This window comes from Rhinatrema bivittatum, chromosome 3 (genome assembly GCF_901001135.1).
Source record: "Rhinatrema bivittatum chromosome 3, aRhiBiv1.1, whole genome shotgun sequence".
Lineage (NCBI taxonomy): Eukaryota > Metazoa > Chordata > Amphibia > Gymnophiona > Rhinatrematidae > Rhinatrema > Rhinatrema bivittatum.
The window spans coordinates 328,838,036-328,861,483 of NC_042617.1; the positions used below are offsets into that span (position 1 = coordinate 328,838,036).

The 23,448-nt window shown below is 49.3% G+C and overlaps 1 protein-coding gene across 4 annotated transcripts in view; it reads right to left on the bottom strand.

Moving 5' to 3' along the window:
- CRYBG1 (crystallin beta-gamma domain containing 1) overlaps positions 1-23,448 on the bottom strand; it is a 479,364-nt gene that overhangs the window by 144,137 nt on the left and 311,779 nt on the right. For all 4 annotated transcript variants that reach the window (XM_029595327.1, XM_029595329.1, XM_029595328.1 and 1 more), the window contains 2 exons: positions 20,839-20,965; positions 11,799-11,834 (listed from right to left, as the gene is read on the bottom strand). In XM_029595327.1, the coding sequence (XP_029451187.1) occupies positions 11,799-11,834; positions 20,839-20,965 (163 nt within the window). The remainder of the gene's footprint in view (positions 1-11,798; positions 11,835-20,838; positions 20,966-23,448) is intronic.

Below are 23,448 nucleotides of genomic sequence, written 5' to 3' on the forward strand. Positions count from 1 at the left end.
ACTTGTCCAGGATGTCACAGATAGTTCATCACTGACAGACCTGGGATTAGGTTTCAGGCACAGGGAGAACCAGTGACAGAGATGTCTATCGATAAAGCAGAGTTGCTTACTTGTAACAGGTGTTCTCACAGGACAACAGGATGTTAGTCCTCACATGTGGGTGACATGATTAGGATGGAGCCCCATTCAGTCTCGTTTGTAGTAAAAAGTCCGAGCGAAAAATAAAATAAGAAAACGTAAGCGAACCCAAATCCACGGGGTGGTGGGCGGGTTTTGTGAGGACTAACATCCTGCTGTCCTGTAAGCAACTCTGCTTTCTCACAGGACAAGCAGGATGGTAGTCCTCACATGTGGGTGATTAGCAAGCTACAGGATGCCCGAATGTCATGTGGCCAAAACACCTAACGATGTGCAACAGGCACAACAACTGTGGTAGTTTTGGTTATCAGGGCAGCCTGGTCATCTCCCTGGGTTGTAGGAAGGAAGTTGGGTTATTATATAGGAAACAAATTACGCAGGACCGACTGGCCAAAGATGGAATCCCTTCTGCCAGCCTTATCAAGACAATAATGAGATGTGAATGTATGGAGGGAGCTCCATGTGGCAGCTCTGCAGATGTCAGCAAGAGGTACGGAACGCAGGTGTACCACTGATGTTGCCATTGCTCTTACTGAGTGTGCTTTAACATGTTCTTGGAGAGGAAGTCCTGCTTGATGACAGCAAAAGGAAATGCATTCCACTAGCCAGGTGGATAGAGTCTGTTTGTCTACCGGAGTACCCAATTTTGTTTTATCAAAAGAGACAAACAATTGGGTGGACTTCCTATGTGCTGCAGTGGATCTAAATAAAAGGCAAAAGCACGTTTACAGTCTAAGGAATGTAGAGCTTGCTTACCTGGCTGTGAGTGAGGTCTTGGAAAAAAAGGTAGGAAGAGTTATGGATTGATTTAAGTGAAAATCAGAGACTACTTTTGGGAGGAATTTAGGATGAGTACGGAGTACAACACGGTCGTGAAGAAACCTGATATAAGGTGGGTGTGTTGCCAATGCATGTAACTCACTGACTCTACGAGCTGACGTTATGGCTATTAGAAAGATCACCTTCCAAGTGAGATGGCGAAGCTTGCAGGAATGTAAGGGCTCGAAAGGAGGCTTCATAAGTTGTGCTAGAATAATATTAAGGTCCCATCTTGGAACTGGAGGGCGCAATGGAGGCTTAAGTTGTAGCAAACCTCTCATGAAGTGAGCAACGAGTGGTTGTGCTGATATTGTGGCATTCCCTATACCTTTGTGGTAAACGGCTATTACGCTAATGTGTACTCGTATGGAGGAAGTTTGTAGGCCAGACTTCGAGAGATGCCAGAAGTAGTCCAGGAATCTTGTTGTGGGACAGGAAAAAGGGTCTATTTCCTTTGTTGTGCACCACGATGAGAATCTTTTCCATTTTGAACAATAAGATCTTCTAGTAGAAGGCTTTTATGAAGCTATGAGAGTACTTGGGACACATTGTCAGAAAGGTTCAAAGATTGTAGAATCAACCTTTCAACATCCAAGCTGTCAGGGATAGCGAGTGGAGGTTGGGATGACGCAACAGACTGTTGTTCTGCGTTATCAGAGTTGGATCTGTGCCCAGGCGAATTGGTTGCTGGACTGATAGGTCACGGAGGATGGGAAACCAAACCTGACATGGCCAGTGAAGGGCTATGAGAATCAATGTGCCCCTGTCCTGTTGTAACTTCACGAGAGTCTTGCTGATGAGTGGAAGTGGAGGGTAGGCATAAAGGAGACCCGTTGACGAGTGGGTGAAGGTATCCCGTAGAGGTGTCTTGTGGCTGCGGTGCAGAGTAGAACTAGTTCACTTTGCAGTTGTGTATTGTCGCAAAGAGGTCTATTTGCGGATGACTCCACCGGTGAAATATGCAGTTTGCTACAGTGGGATCCAGGGACCATTCGTGGGGATGAAAGGTCCGACTGAAGTTGTCTGCTATCACATTGTCCACGCCTGCCAGATAGGTCGCTCTCAGCAGCATGGAATGGGAGAGAGCCCAGGCCTAGATCTGCGCTGACTCTTGGCATAGCAGGTAAGAACCTGTGCCCCCTTGACTGTTCAGGTACCATATTGCTACCTGATTGTCTGTTTGGATCAGGATTACTTTCTTGGAGAGACAATCCTGAAACGCGAAGAGGGCATATTGAATTGCCCGGAGCTCCAGAAAGTTTATCTGGTGCTTTGCTTTGGCCATGGTCCAGGTTCCCTGGGTTTGGAGGCTGTTGACATGGGCTCCCCAACCCAGGTTGGATGCATCTATTGTCAAAATAATTTGAGGCTGTGGTTGTTGGAAGGGTAGTCCTACTAGTAGACTGGACTCCTGTATCCACCAAGCCAGGGAGAGTCGAAGCTGGCTGGTGACGTGGACAAATTGGGACATATTTTGATTTGATTGGGACCATTGGGACTTTAAAGTCCATTGTGTTACTCTCATGCCCAGTCGAGCCATGGGAGTAACATGAACTGTGGACGCCATGTGACCCAGTATGGTTACTAGATGACTAGCTGTAGTAGTTCGGCGAGACTGTATTGATTTGGCTGAGTTTGATAATGTGCGAGCTCTGTCTTATGGCAGAGACACTTTCGTGTGGGTGGTGTTTAGATCTGCTCCTATGAATGACAGGTTGCGTGATGGAGTCAGATTTGACTTGGGGTAGTTTATTAGAAACCCCTGGGATTGTAGCAGGTTGATAGTGAAGTGGAAGGATTGAAGGACTATACTTTGAGAGGGACCTCTGATGAGCCAATCGTCTAGGTACGGCTAGACGTGGACATTGTTCTGCCTCTAATGGGCTGCTACAACTGCCAGGCATTTGGTAAATACCCGAAGTGCCGATGCGAGGCCGAATGGTAGCACTCGGTACTGGAAATGATTGTGGCCTATTGTGAATCTGAGGTATTTGCGATGAGGAGGGTATATTGCAATGTGCGTATAAGCCTCTTGAAGATCTAGAGAGCAAAGCCAATCTCCTCGTTGTAGTAGTGGGAGCATTGTACCCAGGATTACCATCCTGAACTTCTCTTTTTTGAGATGTTTGTTTAGGGTGCATAGGTTCAAAATTGGACAAATGCCTCCTGATTTTTTGGGATTAGGAAATATCGAGAGTAGAACCTGCGACCCCACTGTTGTCGAGGTACTGGTTTCACAGCATTCGACTGCAGAAGGGTTGAGAGCTCTGCCTCGAGAAGCGGGGAGTGAATGTTTAGATTTGTTACCGGACGTGGTAAAGTGCCCGGTGGTATAGTGAGGAAGTTTAGATGGTATCCCTGGTTGACCACAGTTAGGACCCATTGGTCTGTCGTGATTGTGCAATTTTGCCAATCTATGGCGCACTAACGACCTCCCACTGGAATGGAAGGGACAGGAGAGGATTGACTGCTGTTCTCTATAGGAGAGTCAAAACCCCGAAGCTTGACCTGTTTGAGGGGCTGGTTGGGCTTTTGGCGTTCTAGTTTGACAAGGCTGACCTCTTTGTGGAGGTTTAGTCTGTCGAGTACGGGATTGAGGTGGGTAATACCTTCTTGGTTTGTAGGTAAACAGTCTAGGATCCCATCTGAAAAATCTCTCAGTAGTGGATGGATAATCCGCAGGGAGAGTAGACAGTTGACGCAAGGTGTTGTTATGGTCCTTTAATTGTGCAACTGTTTCTTGGACTTTAGTTCCAAATAAGTTGTCACCTGTACATGGAAGGTCTGCTAATCTGTCCTGTACCTCCTGTCGTAAGTCAGAGGACTTGAGCTATGCCTAGCGTCTGGCACTTATGCCTGCTGCAGAAACCCTGGAGGCAGTATCGAAGATATCATACACCGCTCTCACCTCATGCTTTCCAGCATCAAGTCCTTTGAGAAGGATGTTGAGTCCTTCTTGATATTCTTTTAGTAGAGATTCAGAGTATTTCTGGACTCTCTTCCAGAAGTTTCTTGAATATTGTGTAATATATAGCTGATATGCTGCTATGCGTGCTATGAACATAGATCCGTGGAAGACTCTGCGTCCGAAGGCGTCTAAAGATTTCTGCTCTTTCCCTGGAGGTGCCGAAGAATGAGGTCGGGACCATTTAGACTTCTTTTGAGCAGACTCCACGACCAGAGACTGGTGGGGCAGCTGTGTTTTTTGAAACCCCAGAGCTGACTGGACTAGATAAATGGCATTAGCTTTCCTGTTTACCGGTGGAACTGTGCCAGGATGTTCCCAGTTATGTTGCAGTAAATCCAGAAGTACCTCATGAACTGGCACTGCCATGACTTCTTTAGGGGCATCGACAAATTGCAACATTTCGAGCATTTTGTGTCTGGCATTCTCTTCTGTTTGCACATTGAAAGGAATGGTCTCAGACATCTCTTTAATGAAATTTGCAAATGTCAGGTCTTCAGGCGGGGAGTGACAGCGTTCCTCTGGGGGTGAAGGCTCTGAGAGAAGTTCTTCTGAGTCTTGAGAGTCTGAAGAATCATCCCCCCCAGGCGGTTATAAGGTTCATCACCAGCACCTCGAGGACCCTCAGGTGAATGTTCTGGTCCAAATCCGGCCGGATCTGGAGGTGGCACCAATGGGAATTGAGGTGGCACCGCTGCGGGTACCTAGGATGGTGATGGCATCGGTGGAATCGGCGTTTTCGAAGGACACTGGGGCGGTAACAAGCCCGATGGTCCTGGCGTCAGCTCCAGCATTGGTAGATTTGGTTCCTCATCCGAGGACAAAGAAATCGGCATTGGTGTCGGTGGTTTTGCAGGAGCCGATGGCACGGCTGGAAGCGGTGCCGATGGCAGTGCATTGATCAAAGTATCCAATCAGTCAAGAAGTGGAGCCAGCATGGCAGGCATCTGATTGGGCATTGGCATGGGGGCCGGTGGAGACTGGAATCCACGGAGAACTTGGAGAACTGCCTCTTGGACAATCCTGTCCAATTCCGCCCGAGAAGCTGGCATCGGTGGCACAGCTATCGGGGGTGGAGGCTCAGTGGGCGTTGCCGGAGGGTCCACCTGTACTATTGGAATCTCGGCTCTCAGCACAGTTATCGGTGGGGAACGCCTAGGTGTCCTGAGTCCAGACGGGGATGGGGGCCCCGTCTCCTCGGGACTTCTTGGCCGGTGGCTCTGTCATGTCGATGTTCTTCCAGTGGTGACATCGGAGGAAGCACTCCGTCGATGGCGATGACTGTGCTTCTCTCGATGTTTGGTTTGTTCCTTTTCTTGCATCGATGAGGATGAAGTCAATGCCTTGGAGCGGGAAGAAGGTGGTGAAGTAAGGTCACCGGCAGCCTTTTGTTGTTTAGGTTTTGGTGGCGAAGGAGTTGTCGAAGAGGAAGTCTTTTGACTTGGTGCCGGCTTGGCAGAAGTCGATGGAGATACTTTAAAAAGGAATTCCATCTTCTCCAAGCGGGCCCTGCAGCCTTTCGGCGTCATTTGTGAACAGCTAAAAGAAAATTATTATTTACCTGCTAATTTTCGTTCCTGTAGTACCATGGATCAGTCCAGACAGTGGGTTATGTCCCCAATCCAGCAGATGGAGTCAGCACAAGCTTTGAGGGGGCGTATCCATATATACTACTACCCCCTCTGCAGGAGTTCAGTATCGAGTATATCAAAGCCTGAGTAGAAACCCCCGAAGGATCAAGTTTGTGGAAACAGATAATGAAAACAATTGTAACCGCAACAAGTAACTGCAAACATCCTACCAACTTGTAGGGAGCTGTGAAAAACAGCGAAAAGAAACAACTGTGAAGACACAGAACACTGCGAGCAAGAAGCAGCGCAGAGCTGAGCAGGATCAAGAACCCAAACGCGGTGGGCGTCTGGACTGATCCATGGTACTACAGGAACGAAAATTAGCAGGTAAATAATAATTTTCTTTTCCCTGTACGTACCTGGATCAGTCCAGACAGTGGGATGTACCCAAGCTTCCCTAAATCGGGTGGGGTCCTGCGAGGCCTGCTCGGAGAACCTGCTCGCCAAAGTGTCCAGAGACCGAAGAGGCGAGGTGCAGACGATAGTGCCTTGAGAACGTGTGTAACGATTTCCAGGTGGCTGCCCTACAAATTTCCTGCGAGGATACCGAGCGAACCTCCGCCCAGGAAGCCGCCTGAGAACGTGTAGAATGCGCTACGATTCCGGGTGGGGGAGTCCGCCCCGCCCCAATGTAAGAAGCAGCAATGCCGGCCTTCAGCCATCTGGCAATGGTAGTCTTCGAGGCCTGAGACCCCTTCTTAGGACCGGCCCAGAGTACAAAGAGATGGTCAGAGGTTCGGAACTCATTTGTAGCCTCCAGATAGAGGCGCAGAGTGCGCTTGACATTCAAGAGACGGAGAGACTTTGGCTCTGAGGAAGAGAAGGACAGCAACTCCACCGTCTGGTTCACATGGAATGCAGAAACCACCTTCGGAAGGAAGGAGGGAACGGTGCGAAGCGAAACTCCAGAGTCGGAGAAACGGAGATAGGGCTCTCTACACAACAGAGCCTGCATCTCCGAGATGCGTCGAGCGGAACAGATGGTCACAAGAAATACAGTCTTGAGAGTGAGATCCTTTATCGTTGCGCTGCGCAGCAGCTCGAACGGTGGTCCCGACAGGGAGCAAAGCACAAGGTTAAGACTCCAGGAGGGACAAGGGTCCCGTAACGGAGGACGCATATGCTTGACACCCTTGAGAAAACGAGCAATGTCAGGATGCTGTAGAAGAGAGCCCCCATCGCTCAACAGCGAACCAAGGGCGGCCACCTGAACCCGTAGTGAATTATAGGTGAGCCCTTTTTCCACCCCCGCCTGTAGAAACTGAAGGATCTGAGGTACAGAAGCCTTAGCGGGTCTCGTGGCCTGGCTGGTACACCACAGCTCGAACACCTTCCAGACTCGAACATAGGCCGATGTCTTTCGTGCCCGCAATAGCGTGGATACTACCGCCTCCAGGTAGCCCCGACGCCGGAGGCGGCGCCTCTCAAAAGCCAGGCTGCAAGACAGAAGAATTCTGCCTGCTCGAAAAATACCGGGCCCTGATGTAGGAGCTGGGGGAGGTGCCCCAGCCTGATTGGCCTGTCGATCACCAGCTGTAGCAGGTCCGCAAACCAGGGTCGCCTGGGCCATTCTGGGGTGACAAAAACCACGGTCCCCTGATGGCTTTCTATTCTGCGGAGCATCCTGCCCACCAGGGGCCATGGTGGAAAAGAAAGATATGGCGGCCACGGGAGGACCAGGGCATCCACTCCCTCCGCGCTCTCTCCGGCGACTGAAGAAGCGTGGAGCCTTGGCGTTGAGAGCGGACGCCATCAGATCCAAGTGGGGGGCCCCCCACCGATGGACGAGAAGTTGCATTGCTTTGTCGGAGAGAGACCACTCTCCGGGTCCAGCAGTTGACGACTGAGGAAGTCCGCCTGGACGTTGTCCACACCGGCGACGTGCGAGGCCGCTAGCCGGACGAGATGACGCTCCGCCCATTGCATCAGCAGCGCCGCCTCGAGCGCGACCTGCGGGCTGCGCGTGCCTCCTTGTCGGTTGATGTAGACCACGGTGGTAGCGTTGTCCGATAGGATTCTGACTTCTCGGTTCCGAAGAAGCGGGAGGAAATGTCGCAGAGCTAGCCGGACCGCTCTGGTTTCCAGACGGTTGATTGACCACTTCGCCTCCACCGTGGACCACGTCCCCTGCGTGGCGCTTCGATCGCAGACTGCACCCCAGCCTGCTAGACTGGCATAGGTGGTCACCACCACCCAATTTGGCAGATCGAGGGACATGCCACGGGCCAGGTTCGGCGGATCCAACCACCAGCCCAGACTGTCCCTGGCATTCTGTGGGAGCGGGAGAATCATCTGATAGTCCTGCAATACTGGTTTCCAACGGGAGAAGAGCGCCCACTGTAAGGTCCTGAGGTGCGCGAAAGCCCAAGGTACAAGGTCGATGGTGGACCCCATCACTCCCAGGAGTTGCAGGTAGTCCCAGGAGGTGGGCTCTGGTAACGCAGAGAACCGTCGTGTGTGATCCCGCAAGGATTGAGCTTTGTCCTGGCGCAGAAAAACTTTGCCCAGTAGGGTGTCGAAAGTTGCCCCCAAAAAAAACCCAAGCGTTGCGAGGGCATGAGGGAGCTCTTGGAGAAGTTCACTACCCATCCCAGGGAATGTAGAAACCGTACTACTCGAGTCACCGCTGAGCGTCCATGATCGAATGACTTCGCCCGGAGGAGCCAATCGTCCAGATAAGGATGAACCAGGATGCCCTCCTTCCGGAGAGCTGCCGCCACAACTACCATGATCTTGGTGAAGGTGTGCAGCGCCGGCGCCAATCCAAACGCGAGAGCCGTGAACTGAAAATGCTGGTCCAGAATTTTGAAACGAAGGAAACTGTGGTGGTCCGGGCGGATGGGAATGTGCAGGTAGGCCTCCGTTAAGTCCAGGGAGGCGAGGAACTCCCCCCGATGCACCGCCGCAATCACTGACCGGAGCGTTTCCATGCGGAACCGAACGACTCGAAGGGATTTGTTGACTTCCTTGAGGACTAGGATAGGCCGGAAGGAACCGTCCTTCTTTGGTACGACGAAATAGATGGAATAGTGGCCCGAGCCCACCTCTCCGAAGGGCACGGGCGCAGTAGCGCCTATCTCCCGGAGTCTGTCCAGAGTCAGCTGCACCGCTCCTCTCTTGAGGTCCGAGCCACAGGGGGAAAAGATGAACCTTCCCTGCGGGGGGCGGACAAATTCCAATGCGTAGCCGTGTTTTATGGTATCCAGGACCCGCTGGTCCGAGGTGATCCGTGCCCACTCCGCTTAGAAATACGTTAGTCGGTCCCCAATCCTGGGGACAGGGGAGTGGGCGAGACTGGCATCATTGTGAAGACTTGGTATAGGGGTTCCCGGTTCCGGGAGTAGTGCGTGCGGGCCGATGCCCGCGGAAGGCGCGCAACCAGGGCTGAGACCTGGGGGCGGATGGCCGGGAGCCCGTCTGTCTGTAGCCCCTGTAGCGCCGTTGCGCTCTGGCTCTGGTCCGAGAAGAAGAAAACGCTCTGGATGGTCGAAACCTATCCTCCGGCAGCCGATGAACAGCGTTCTCCCCCAGGGACTTGATGATCTGGTCCAAATCCTCCCCGAAGAGGAACTTGCCCCTGAAGGGAAGAGAGCCCAGACTGGACTTAGAGTACGTATCAGACGCCCAATTGCGTAGCCACAGTAGTCGTCGTGCTGCCACTACCGAAACCATGGATCTTGTGAGGACCCGAAAAAGGTCGTACGAGGCGTCCGCCCCATACGCCACTGCGGCTTCTAGCCGATCTGCCTGGGCAGCCTCATCGGACGGCAGGTTCTGAGACGTGAGGAGTTGTTGCACCCAAAGGAGACTAGCCCGCTGGGCAAGCGAACTGCACATCACCGCCCGCATACCCAGAGCGGAGACCTCGAAAACCCGCTTAAGGAAAACTTCCAACTTACGATCCTGTGTGTCCCGCAACGCCGCACCTCCCGTCACTGGGATAGTCGTCCTCTTCGTGACCGCCGACACTGCGGAGTCCACCTTTGGGACCTTGATGAGGTCCAGAAAATCTTCGGGGAGCGGGTACAGCTTTTCCATAGCCCGGCTGCTCTTCAGGGAGGCCTCCGGGGTGTCCCATTCCCTGGTGAGAAGTTGTAAAAACGAGTCATGAATGGGAAAAGCCCGAGCCCTCGGCCGGAGTGCCGCCAGGACAGGATCTCCCTTCCTTGAAGAAGTGATGACAGCGGGAGCTACTGGGGCAGGCGGGTCTGGTGGCGGATCCAAATCTAATTCTTGGATGATCTGCGGGATGAGGTCGTCCAGCTCTTCCCTCTGGAAGAGGCGTAGGGTACGCGGATCATCCCCCTCCTGTGTGCCGTCCCCTTGTCCCCCGTCCGGGAGGTCAAGTCCATGTCCCGCTGGGTCTGGCACCGCCCCCACTGCCGCGGGCGTGGATCGGACCCGGGTAGGAAGGCGGGAGGCCCCCACTCCCGGAGGGTCGGGGGGGGCCGGCGTCGAGGGCGACATCCGAGGGATCTTAGGAGGGGGGGGGGGGTCCCACAGGTGCTTCCAGCCCCTGCAGATAAGCGGTATGCATGAGCAGGATAAACTCCGGAGAGAACCCCGGCCTGCTCGGGTGCGCTTCGGGGGCGGCGTGGTTCCTGCTCCCTGGCTCTGGGTGCTTGGTTCCTGCACCAAAATCGGGGGAACACCCCCGCTGGTAGAGTCCTCCAGGGATCCGTTCTCCCTCGTGGCCTCCAGGGATCCGTTCCCCCTCGTGGCCTGCGCCTCAGGGCGCTCAGAATGTAAAATGGCCGCCGTTCCCGCCAAAAATGGCGGAGTGGCCGGCCCGCACCGCCCGGGCAAAAAAGAGAAATCAGTCAGGGACTGTGAGGTACCTTCCCCCCCGGGAAGGCATCGTGCACAGATGCCCTCCCGGGAAATCCGGGACCCCGGGTCTCCGCAGGCCGCACAGCGGGACGGCCGCGGCATCGGGATCGCTGCAGGAGAAAAGAAAAAGCCACGGGGGGGGGCCACGCGCACAAAGGCGCCGCTGCGGGGGGGCCCGGTCGGCCCGCACTGCCCGCTGTCTGAAAATAGAGGAGGGTGCCGCGGGGGGGCCTTCCTGGCCACACGACCCGCCCCAGACATCTTTCCCTAAATGGCTCAGCAGCCCATGAGGAGCTGTAAAATGGCCGCGGGTGAGGGAGTAAAGAGCGAAGAGGCCGGCTCCACCGGCTTTCGCGGGCACCGGGGGCTGAGCTGTAAAGGAAAAAACTACAAAGGAAAAACAAACTTACCCCTGGCTGCAACGAGAAATAAACAGCAAGGCCGCAGAGAAGAGACAAGGAAGATAAGCCACTCCCCAGAAGTTGAAAGAACTCTGCCTTTTTTTTTTTTTTTTTAAACTTAATACAAACTTGATACAAACTTGATCCACAGAAAAAGACAACAACAAGCCATAATCAAGCAAGAAAGTGAAGGAAAAGGAGGGGAAGCCTGATTCCCCTACTCGCATCTGCTGGAGTCAGAAGATACTGAACTCCTGCAGAGGGGGTAGTAGTATATATGGATACGCCCCCTCAAAGCTTGTGCTGACTCCATCTGCTGGATTGGGGACATAACCCACTGTCTGGACTGATCCAGGTACGTACAGGGAATGCACCGTTGCACGTCGTGAACAGGGCCGAGACACAAAATGCACACGTCATGCGGGTCTGTAATAGACATGGTTCTAGAGCACTCAGGGCACTTGCGGAACCTGGTGGCCATGATATTTGAAAAATAAAGGTGGCGCGCGGTCAATGTCCGTCGGGCACAGATGAAAAACACCGCCCAGAACAGACTGCAAAAGATGGGGGTAAACTTACTGGCGTTGACAGAGGTCGGTGTCGATGGGGAACCCCAGGATGGGGGAAATTTTTTAAATTTTAAACTTATTTTTAGTTCCATGAGGAAAATTGTGAGGTATTCTCACAAAGCTCCAGAATCCGCGAGGCTGGATGCAGGATTGGTGGTATGCTGGGCATGCTCAGTGTGCCAGTCAAAGTTCTAAAAACTTTGACAAAAGTGTTCCGTGATTGGGCTCTATCCTGATGATGTCACCCACATGTGAGGACTACCATCCTGCTTGTCCTGTGAGAAAGTGATTTGCACAATGTCACAGTCAGTGGTAGAGGGGAATTCTGACTCTGCATCCCAGGATGTCTCCTGAATCACAGCACAGTGCTTTAACCACAATGCCACACATCTTTCTTACTTTACATTTTACAGAATTTTATAAACAGTTGTCATTTTTAAATTACCTTGGGCTCATTAGGAATTTCAACTTTGTGGCCACCCTTTGGGAAAAACAAACATAAAAGCAGCTGAATTAGTCTGTGTAAAACTAAAGCACACTTTAACATTTCCATATTATTGACAAATAAGAAAACACAGTATTTAATTGTAAAAGCAGACTAGAGAAAAGCCACACATTAGTTAGGAATGAAATCCCATGAGAGATAGTTTGCCTCTGGTAGTTGGTCACACAAAGCCAAAGTAAGATAATAGTCAGGAGGTCAGGACTATTTGACCCATCCAGCTTCCCTGGCTGAGACCCTATGGTGCTCTAAGAATATCTCCCAGCTGTTAGCCATACAAGCTTTACTGTCTGCAGGAGATCATTCTTCCTTTCTGCCCTTAGCTGGGGCTTGTAGACAAGTCAGACTGCTGCTCATCCTAGGCAACTGGCAATCCTGCCACACAAGCATAGAGGTAGTTTACTGTTGATTAGCATTGTCATAGGAAACTAATAACAAAGGAATGAAACTAGAAGCCTTCTGCAGATAATTTTATGTTTCGTCCTCTGCAGAGTCACAGGGCAAAAAGGAAAATGTGAGTGTGTGCTCTGAGAGTTCTGAATCACATCAGTTCAGTTAATTCATTAAAATCTTTTTTTCCTTTTTTTTTTTTTTTTTTTTTTTTTTAAACTCGCATACTCAAGTACTGCAGGGTGAAACAGGAGTACAAAATTAAGGATGTCTCTTTACAGAACCTGATGCGGACAGCCAATAGGATAAACATACACTGACATTAGCATCTACAAAACTCATTCTTGGTAAATATGTATGGAAGAAGTGGATTTTAACCAACAAAATGAGGAAATATATTGGAGTTTTACAGTGGCTATACTCTCTCACAGATTTATGACTGGTGAAAAACTTTAATAAAGGGACACTGTTTAAAGAAATCAGTAGCTAGCAGCCTTTTTACAAATTATTACTGGGCAGCAAGATGACACCCAATAAAAATTCTATCATGAACAGGAAATGGCTGTTTTGAAAAGTTTGGTATACACTAGAAAGTGTCTTGTGGAGTTCAGGGGCTGTCAGTCACCACTGTGCCAGAACTGGCGTCCTATACCATATATCAGCTTTCTCTATCCCTTTAACACTGTTCTCTTGGCACCAGAGGACAGAGTAACATATGCGGTCTGCTGCACTCATCCTGAACAACAACTTCCAGGATATAAAATCCTAGCAAACTCAAAAAGGTAGGATGAACGTGAGTGAGAAACAGCTAGCCCCCAACCCTGTACAGCAATCAAATGTCACATGCTAACCCTTCTAAAAGAAGACATTAAGAAAGCACAGTTGCTTACCTGTAACAAGTGTTCTCCCAGAACAACAGGATGTAATTCTCACATGCGGGTGACATCAAACAGAGCCCTGTCACGGAATACTTTTGTCAAAATTTCTAGAACTTTGACTGGCACACTGAGCATGCCCAGCGTGCCATAATCCCTGTGGCCACAGGGGTCTCCCTTCAGTCTCGTTTGTAGCAAAAGTTGCAAGTGAAAAATAAAATAAGAAAACGGTTTCGGACCCAACTCCACGGGGTGGTGGGTGGGTTTCGTGAGGACTACATCCTGCTGTCCTGGGAGAACACCTGTTACAGGAAGAAACTCTGCTTTCTCCCAGGACAAGCAGGATGGTAGTCCTCACATGTGGGTGATTAGCAAGCTACAGGCTGACTCATATTTAATTTGGACCAACAGCATACAACTTGTGCAACAGGCACAACAACTGGTGTACTGTTGGGGAAAAATGAGGCAGCCTGAAAATCACAACAGATGGAAGTGGAAGGAGTTGGGATTATACTGGAAATAAATTCAAGACGGATTGGCCAAAGGCAGAGTCTTGACGTCCTTCCTTGTCTAGGCAGTAATGTGCTGCAAATGTGTGTAGAGAACTCCATGTTGCAGCTTTACAGATCTCAGCAATTGGTACTGATATTGGTAGTGTGCCACTGACGTTGCCATGGCTCTTACTGAGTGCGCCTTCACTCGTCCCTGAAGAGGAAGGCCTGCTTTGTCATAGCAGAATTCGATACTGTCTGCTAGCCAGTTGGAGAGAGTTTGTTTGCCCAATGCAACTCCCGGTTTGTTTTTATCGAAAGAAACAGAGTTGGGTAGATTTCCTGTGGACTGCAGTGCGGTCTAGGTAAAATGAAAGTGCACGTTTACAGTCCAAGGTATGTAAAACTTTCTCGCCCTGGTGAGAGTGAGGCCTTGGGAAAAAGGTGGGTAAGAGTATAGAATGATTCAGATGAAAGTCGGTTACCACCTTAGGAAGGAATTTAGGGTGATTACGGAGGACCACTCGGTCATGGAGGAACCTTGTATAGGGTGAGTATGTGACAAGTGCTTGTAACTCACTGACCCTTCGAGCAGATGTAATGGCTACTAGGAAGAGGACTTTCCATGTAAGAAATTTAACATCGCAGGAGTGGAAAGGCTTAAATGGGGAACGCATGAGTCTTGTAAGTACTACATTTAGGTCCCATACAGTAACTGGTGGCCATAGAGGGAGCTTAAGTTGCAGCAGGCCCTCAAACTGACTCACAAGGGGGTTGTGCTGTTATTGCGGCATCCACTACTCTCTTGAGATGGCACTGAGGTGTACTCGAACCGAGGAAGTCTGGAGACTAGAGTCTGAAAGGTGCCAGAGATAGTCTAATAGAGATAGAGTGGGGCAGGAAAAGGGGTCGATACCTTTTTGCACGCACCACGTGGTAAATCTATTAATACTTGAAAGGTTTTAATGATCCAAAGACGACAAACCTTTTCCGTAGGAAAAAAATCAACAGAACCAGGGGTCACGATTTGAAGCTCCAGGGAGGAAGATTCAGAACCAATGTTAGGAAGTATTTCTTCACGGAGAGGGTGGTGGATGCCTGGAATGCCCTTCCGGAGGATGTGGTGAAGACCAGAACTGTGAAGGACTTCAAAGGGGCGTGGGATAAACACTGTGGATCCATAAAGTCAAGAGGCCGCCAATGAAGAGTGGGTGACTCGCCAGAATGATGGCTACTGCCTGGAGACAATACCCTTATTCAATAAACGTACACATGCTTACTGTGACTCCAACATCGTTCTAGCTTCAACAGCAAGAGGAAATGTGGAATAAAGGATCTGCACTCACAAAGGGGGGAGTAGCTGGCTTGTTACGGCGGTTACTACCCCAAACCAAATAAGCCTGTTACTTCAATTTCTATGCATATACAGCATAGTTCTCTGCTTCAACGGCAGGGGAGAAGAAAAAACTGATACTACACACATCCAGCAGAGCTCTCTGCTTCAACGGCAGGGGAGAAGAAAAAAGGGTTCGCACTCACAAAGTGGGGAGTAGCTGGCTTGTTACGGCGGTTACTACCCCAAACCAAACGTGCCTGATACTTCACTTTCGATGCATATCCAGCATGGCTCTCTGCTTCAACAGCATGGGAGAAGAATAAACTGATACTTCTAGCATATGCAGCATAGCTCCCTGCTTCAACGGCAGGGGAGAAGAAAAACAACCAATAAGGGCTGCATAACATAGTCTGAGTAAAACAAATAAGCATGGGTGTAGCTTGCTTATTGCGGCGGTTACTATCCCTACTACCCCTAACTTATCAAGCTAGATATTTCACTTGGATGCAGCTCCATCACTGCTTTCTACATTAATGGTGGGGGTGGAAGGGAAATAGAACCAAGAGCTAAGAGAAACAGATAAGTATGAGAGAAAAAAGTGTGTGAAGCTTGCTGGGCAGACTGGATGGGCCGTTTGGTCTTCTTCTGCCGTCATTTCTATGTTTCTATGTTTCTAGAACCATAGGATTTTCGTGTAGAAGGTTTTCGTGAAGCTACAAGCACTTGAGAGACCTCAGTTGAAAGATTGAACGGTTGTAGGATCAGGCTTTCAATATCCAGGCTATGAGGGATAGGGTCTGAAAGTTCAGATGGCGTAACATGCCATGGTCTTGAGTTATGAAATTGGGCGCTGTGCCCTGGGAATTGGTTCTCGGATGGAGAGGTCGAGAAGCATGGGAAACCACACTTGTCAAAGCCAGAACGGGGCTATGAGTATCATTGATCCCTGTCCTGTTGTAGTTTTACGAGAGGTTTGGCTATTAGTGGTATCGGAGGATACGCATATAGTAGGCCTGTGTTCCAAGGGCGAGTGAAGGCGTCCATGGCCAACGTGTTTTGTTGCCTGTGCAGGGAGCAGATAGAGGTCTTTAAGATCATGACAGATCTTGAACGAGTAGATGTGACTCGGTTATTTACACTTTCGAATATTAGAAGGACTAGGGGGCATTCCATGAAGTTAGCAAGTAACACATTTAAGACTAATCGGAGAAAATTCTTTTTCACTCAACGCACAATAAAGCTCTGGAATTTGTTGCCAGAGGAGGTGGTTAGTGCAGTTAGTGTAGCTGGGTTCAAAAAAGGTTTGGATAAGTTCTTGGAGGAGAAGTCCATTAACGGCTATTTATCAAGCTGACTTAGGGAATAGCCACTGCTATTAATTGTATGGGATCTTCTTAGTGTTTGGGTAATTGCCAGGTTCTTGTGGCCTGGTTTGGCCTCTGTTGGAAACAGGATGCTGGGTTTGATGGATCCTTGGTCTGACCCAGCATGGCAATTTCTTATGTTCTGTATGCCTGCCAGATAAGTGGCCCGGAGATGCATGGAGTGTGCAAGGGCCCAGACCCAGATCTGAGCAGCTTCTTGGCAAAGCAGATAAGAACCTGTTCCTCCTTGTTTGTTCAAGTACCACATTGCAACTGTGTTGTCTGTCTGTATTAGAACAGTCTTGTGTGAAAGGTAGTCCTTGAATGCATATAGAGCATAACATATGGCTCGAAGCTCTAGGAAGTTGATTTGAAACTTTGCTTCAAGTTGTGTCCAAGTACCCTGAGTTTGAAGGTTGTTCACATGAGCTCCCCAACCCAAGTTGGATGCATCCTTGGTTAAGGTCACTTGTGGAACTGGTTGCTGGAAGTGTAGACCTGTCAGCAACTTGGCTTTGTTTGTCCACCAGAGAAGTGACAGGCGTAGCTGGTCAGTTACATGAATCCAGGATGAAAGAGGTTGCGTGGCTTGGAGCCACTGAGATTTCAAAGTCCATTGAGTTATTCTCATGGCTAGCCTGGCCATAGGAGTGACGTGGATCTTGGAAGCCATATGGCCCAGCAATGTGAGGAATTGATGGGCTGAGGCTGTTTTGTATGTGCGCAGAGATGTAGCCAGTTTGGAGAGTATGTCTGCGCGGTCGTTGGGCAGGAAGGCCTTTGCGACTGTGGTGTCCAAATCTGTTCTGATGAAAGTAAGGAAGTGAGATGGCTCCAAGTGGGATTTTTGGTAATTTATTAGAAATCCTAGCAAGTGTAGAAGATCAGTAGTGAGCTTTAGAGAGTTGAGAGCTCCTTGCTTGGATCGACTCTTTATTAGCCAGTCGTCCAGGTAAGGAAACACATGTACGGTACTTCTGCGTAGATGTGCGGCAGCCACTGCTAGGCATTTTGTGAATACTTGAGGCGCTGAGGCCAGACCGAATGGCAGAACTCGGTATTGAAAATGTCTGTGACCCACTATGAAGCGTAGGTGTTTGCGGTGATATGGGGATATGGCAATTTGTGCATAGGCGTCCTGAAGGTCCAGAGAACAGAGCCAATCTCCTTGCTGTAGTAAGGGAAGCATGGTGCCGAAAGACACCATCCTGAATTTTTCTTTCTGAAGAAATTTGTTGAGATTGCAGAGATCTAGGATGGGGCGGAGACCGCCCTATTTTTTTGGAATCAGAAAGTAACGTGAGTAGAACCCTGTGCCTCTCTGCGCCAGGGGAACAGTTTCTACAGCCCTGGTTCGCAAAAGGGTGGAAAGTTCTGACTTAGAAGCAATGTGTGGTCTTTTTGAGCCCATAGTGGATTGGGTGGAGAATCCGGGGGTACTGTGAGGAAGTTTAAAAGGTATCCCTGGGCTATGATGGATATTACCCACTGATCTGTTGTTATGAGGCGCCACTTGTGTTGGAAGTGGTGCAGACGTCCTCATACAGGTATTCCTGGGCTTGGAGAATGGTTTTCTAGGGTCCCTTCTCATGCTTTTGCAGGATGAGGAGGGCGCATCCGTAGTGACTGTAGAGACGTGGGGTCTCGTGGTGATCCTTCAACTGAGCCACTGTGTCTTGTATTTTAGTTCTGAAGACATTGTCACCAGTGAACGGGAGATCAGCTTTTCTTGGACCTCAGGTCTTAAATCAGAAGCCTTCAGCCAGGCCCATCTTCTAGCACTGATTCCTGTTGCTGACAATCAGGAAGAAGTCTCGAAGGAGTCATATGCTGCTCTTACCTCATGCTTCCCTGCTTCGAACCCCTTGTGGATGATGACAGTCAGGCTTTCTTGCTACTGTTGAGGCAAGGAGTCCGCAAAATCTTGGACTTGCTTCCATAGATTTCTTTGGTACTGGGTCATATATAGTTGGTAGGTGGCTATGCGGGATACCAACATGGAGCCTTGGAAGATTTTCTAATCCAGACCATCCAGGAATTTCTGGTCTTTACCACGGGGGAGCTGAGGAATGCGGGTGCAATTGCTTGGCCTCCTATTGTGTGGATTGAACCACAACAGATTGATGAGGAAGTTGTGGTTTTTGAAGACCTGGGGCATGTTGCACCAGGTATCTTGCATCTGTCTTTCTGTTAACTGGTGGGACAGTGCCAGGATACTCCCATAGGTGGTGAAGGAGATCCAATAGAACTTCATGCGCTGGAAGGGCCATAATTTCCTTGAGGGCATCAAACTGTAAAACTTTCAAGGTTTTGTGACAGGTGTCCTCTTCTGTCACCAGGTTGAAGGGAATGGTCTCAGACATTTCCTAATAAAATTGGCAAAGGAAAGGTGTTCAGGAGGAGACCGCCGTCTCTCTTCGGGTGGAGAAGGCTCTGAAAGTCCTCTGATGTGGATGTATCTGTATCCACATCCTCCCATGGATCATAGGGAGTTCCTGAAGGAGGGAGAATATCTAACATTCAAGGCTGCGTAGGCATCGATGGAGGCTCGATGGCGGCCTTGATGGAATCAATGGCATCGAGGGGAACGGAGGACGTTTTGGCCTCGAGAGCCCCAATGGACCTGGAAGTGGTTCCCGCATCGATGGACTTGGCTCTGTAGTCGAACTAGAAATTATGTCGTCTTCTTCCGAGGAGCCCGGAACAGGTATCAGGAGCTGTGGAGATCTCGATGGCTGACTTTGTGCAGATGGAACAGGCTGAGTCGGAAAAGCACCGATGAGAGTATCGAGTCGGTCCAGCAACGGTGCAAACATCGATGGTTCCAGGGTCGATGCTGGTATGGGGGCCGGCATCGATGGTGGTTGCAGGCTTCGGAAGGCATTGAGGACTACCTGGCGTACAAGGACGTCCAGTTTCTCCCTGAAAGCTGGTGTGGATAGTGCAGCTACAGGGGTAGGCAGGCTAAGCGTTACTGGTCCTTCCACAGGAATTTGTGGAGGCTCAGTACCCGGCACCGATATCAGTGGGGAACGCCTCAGGGTCTCGGGTGCAGAGGAGGATGGGAGCTCCTCTCCCCGGGCCCTCTTCAAAGGCGGCTCGATAGCCATCGATGCTGCTTTGATGTCGGTACCGGCACCGGGTGTGGACTCACGTTAGTGCCGGTGGTGATGTTTCCCTCGGTGCTCGGTCCAGTTTTTCCCCGGCACCGAGGATGATACTATTGATGTCCTGGATGGCATTGGTTTCAGACGGACGGTCACTGTCTCCCCCTGCTGCTCTCGGCGAGATTTGTTGGTGGATGTTAATTTACTCGCAGGTGATGACTGGGCTGAAGTCAATGGAGTTGGTTTTAATTTGAAAAGAAACTCCATTTTGCCCAGACGAGCCAGTCTGCCTTTCGGAGACATTTGGGCGCAGTCAGGACACCGGTGGACATCGTGCAAAGAGCCCAGGCACAGGACACACACGATATGCGTGTCCGTGATGGACATTATTCGCGGACACTCGGGGCACTTTCTAAACCCAGTCGCCATGTCGAAAAAGGGCGCGAAATGGTCAGTGACCTGCAGGAACAGATTGGTAAAGCAGCAGGAACCAACCGGAGATACGGGGAAAAGTACTCACCGAGCGTCGGAGGGAACGGAGAGCGATGGGAGACCCCTGTTAGGGAACTTTTTAAAGTAGTAAACTTCAAATCTTTCCATGAGGAAAAAAGGTGAGAAAAATCTCACAGAGCTCCTAACCCGCGAAGCAAACTGCAGCACGGAAATAAAGAGACTGAAGGGAGAACCCTGTGGCCACAGGTATTATGGCATGCTGGGCATGCTCAGTGTACCAGTCAAAGTTCTAGAAACTTTGACAAAAGTGTTCTGTGATAGGGCTCCGTTTGATGATGTCACCTACATGTGAGGACTACCATCCTGCTTGTCCTGGGAGAATATAATAACTTTATCTAGCAAGTATTATTGGTCAATACTCTGGCATGCCCAAAAATAACATCTAAAAAGGCTGCCTAATGCTAATGTTTTAAAATGCAGCAGTTCAGTGTGAAACAACCCTTTAAACTCTCAAAAGCCCTTTGTCATTAAAGAAATGTTCCTCTAATCTTATTCATATGAGAAAAATCCTAGGGGCTGTCCAAACACTAATGTCCAAGATAGCAGGGACATCCACCTGTGTGCTAGCCTTAACTACAAGGTCCAAGTTTCTCACATGGCCAATGCACACGCTGTAGAGGCCAAGTCTTCCATCTACTTTGATCCCCTATATAAAAACTACACCATATGTATGGCTTTATAGTGAATGACTACATTTATAGCATGTTTAACATTATAAGGAAAAGCTATTATTTGTTGGATGACTATGTGGCTACATTTATACTATGACTGTGTAGCTTTACAGTGAGTGGCATCAGAATGAGTTGCTGCACTTTAAATCATCATAATAAGGCATCAGGAAATATTGGGCATGCTCCTGTAGTATTTAGTTACTATCTGTAGTTTTCAAAAAGTAACTCTGTTATACCATTTTCATAGGCCGCATAGATCCAATGTAGGCTTCATGGGTATCCCAGAACGCTAGGTCAGGATACTCTCCAGGCTCCAGGATGAAGGGTATTCCTTGGAAACCAGATTCTTCATAGATCAGCCATCTAATGAGCAAAGAAAATGGAAGGTTAGAACAAGAACAGAGCTCACATGAAGTGAAAACTAATTCTTTTACAGTATTACTAACCAGAGAGCATCTACTGCACTATACTGGGTAACTCACATAACAACCCTGCCTAAAACAGGTAAAACAGGAGGAGAATAGCAAATATAGACAGAGAATAAAAGATTGACCGACACTGCTACTTAACCTAGTATGCCACCTGCAGTCCCTCAGTATGATCTGTACCCAAGCTAAGATGAGATTAACTATAAACAGTAACTGAAAACCCTCTCAAACTGAGCAGGAGGGAGGTGGAGCAATCAATCATCGCTCCATTTGGACAAACACAGATAATTAAACTTTTCAACCAGCAACCTATTCTGTCTCCTCTTGGAGGAGAAGTCCATTACCTGCTATTAATTAAATTGACTTAGAAAACAGCCACTGCTATTACTAGCAACAGTAACATGGGATAGACTTAGTTTTTGGGTACTTGCCAGGTTCTTATGGCCTGGATTAGCCACTGTTGGAGACAGGATGCTGGGCTTGATGGACCCTTGGTCCGACCCAGTATGGCATGTTCTTATAGTGAAAACAAGAGTGGGTGTTCCAGAATGGTGGCGCTGTGGACAGATCTGTAGTATTCCAGGAACTAAAATTAGTAGGTAAGAACCAATTTTCCTTTCCTGTTCATACCCCAGATCAGTCCAGACATCTGGGATGTACCCAAGCTCCACTAAACTAGGTGGGAATGTGACAGCTTCACGAGCAGTACACTCTCCCCAAATTCCACTGAATCTGGCACCCAGATATCCAATTGGTAATGTCTGACGAAAGTGGGTACTGACTTACAAATAATCACCTGACAGATTTCCTGTGTAGAAACCACCTGACACTCGGCCCATGAGTTTCCCTGCTACTGAGTCAAGTGAGTCCATAGACACTTAGGCACCGGTCAACCCCTGCAAACATACGCTGATCCAATCGCTTCCTTCAGCCATCGCACAATAGTATCCTTGGAATCCGATCTCTGAAATCTTGGTAACCTTGAGATATCTCAACAATGTCTGATGCACATCCAATGAATGCAGTTCCTGGTGTAGACAAATCCAAATTTGGAAAAACGGGAAGCTCCACTGTCTGACTGAGATGAAAGGTAGAAACCACCTTTGGGAGAAAGGATGGCATCGTGCACAATAACATGCTCAACTCTGTAATCTGAAGGAATGGGTCTCTACAGGATAACACCTGGCCAAACAAATGGCCAAACAAATGGCCACCAAAAACACCTCTTTCAGGGTTAGATCTTTTAGAGATGCTCTCTTCAAAGTCTCACACAGTACCTGCAGAAGCAGATTAAGATTCCACAGGGATATATATTCTTCACGGGACGATGCTAATGTTTTGCCCCATGGAGAAAACAAAGTACGTCAGGATGTGAAGCCAGGGACATTCCCTGTACCTTACCCCAAAGACAGCCTAAGGCCGCCACCTGCACTCGAAGGGAATTAAAAGCTAAACCCTTCACCAGACCTCTTTGCAAAAATATCAAAATATGAGAAACTGAAGTTTGAGAAGGCTGCATGCGTGCTCAAGACACATCTCAAATACTTACCACACTCTAATATAAGCCAAGGATGTGGATGGTATTCTAACTTGCAGTAAGATGGCAATGACTTCTTTGGAATAACTCTGTCTCAAACAATTTCTTTCAAAAGCCGGGCTGCAAGACAGAAGCAATCTGCCTGATCCGAAAATATGGGACCCTGACGAAGCAATCTCAGAAGGTGACCGAACCTTAATGGCCTGTCCACCGCCAAATTTACTAGATCCGTAAATCACGGTCGATGTGGCCATTCTGGACCAAGAGAATCACTTCACCGGGTGTCTCTCTATTTGCTTTAACACTCTTCCCACCAAGGGCCATGGGGGAAACATGTATAGAAGAATCACCTCAGAACAACTAGAGCATTGATTCCCTCTGTTTTGTTCTCCTGCCTGTGACTGAAAAATCAGGATGATTTGGCATTCTCTCAATGCCATCAAATCCATAGGGGGTATATGCTCTCTACCTGGCCTGAATGAGGAGCATTGCTTCCTCTGCCAGCTGCCACTCTCAATGGAAACATAGAAACACAGAAATGACGGCAGAAAAATGGTCCATCCAGTCTGCCCAGCAAGCTTGTGGTAGTATCTGCCATGCAGGTCACCCCCACGCTTATCAGTTTCCCAAACTATAAAAGTCAGGGCCCTCCTTGGTTGCTGTCTGAGTCCAATTCTCCTTTACCCATTGCTGTTTAAGCAGAGCGCCATGTTGGAATTGCATCAAAAGTATCCGGCTTATTGGTTAAGGGTAGTAACAGCCACATCAGCAAGTTACCCCCATGCTTATTTGTTCCCTAGACCATAAAAATCTGAGCCCTCATTGGTTGTGGTCTGAATCCCTCCAAAGAGCAGCAGCCACCACCACTATTACTTTGGTGA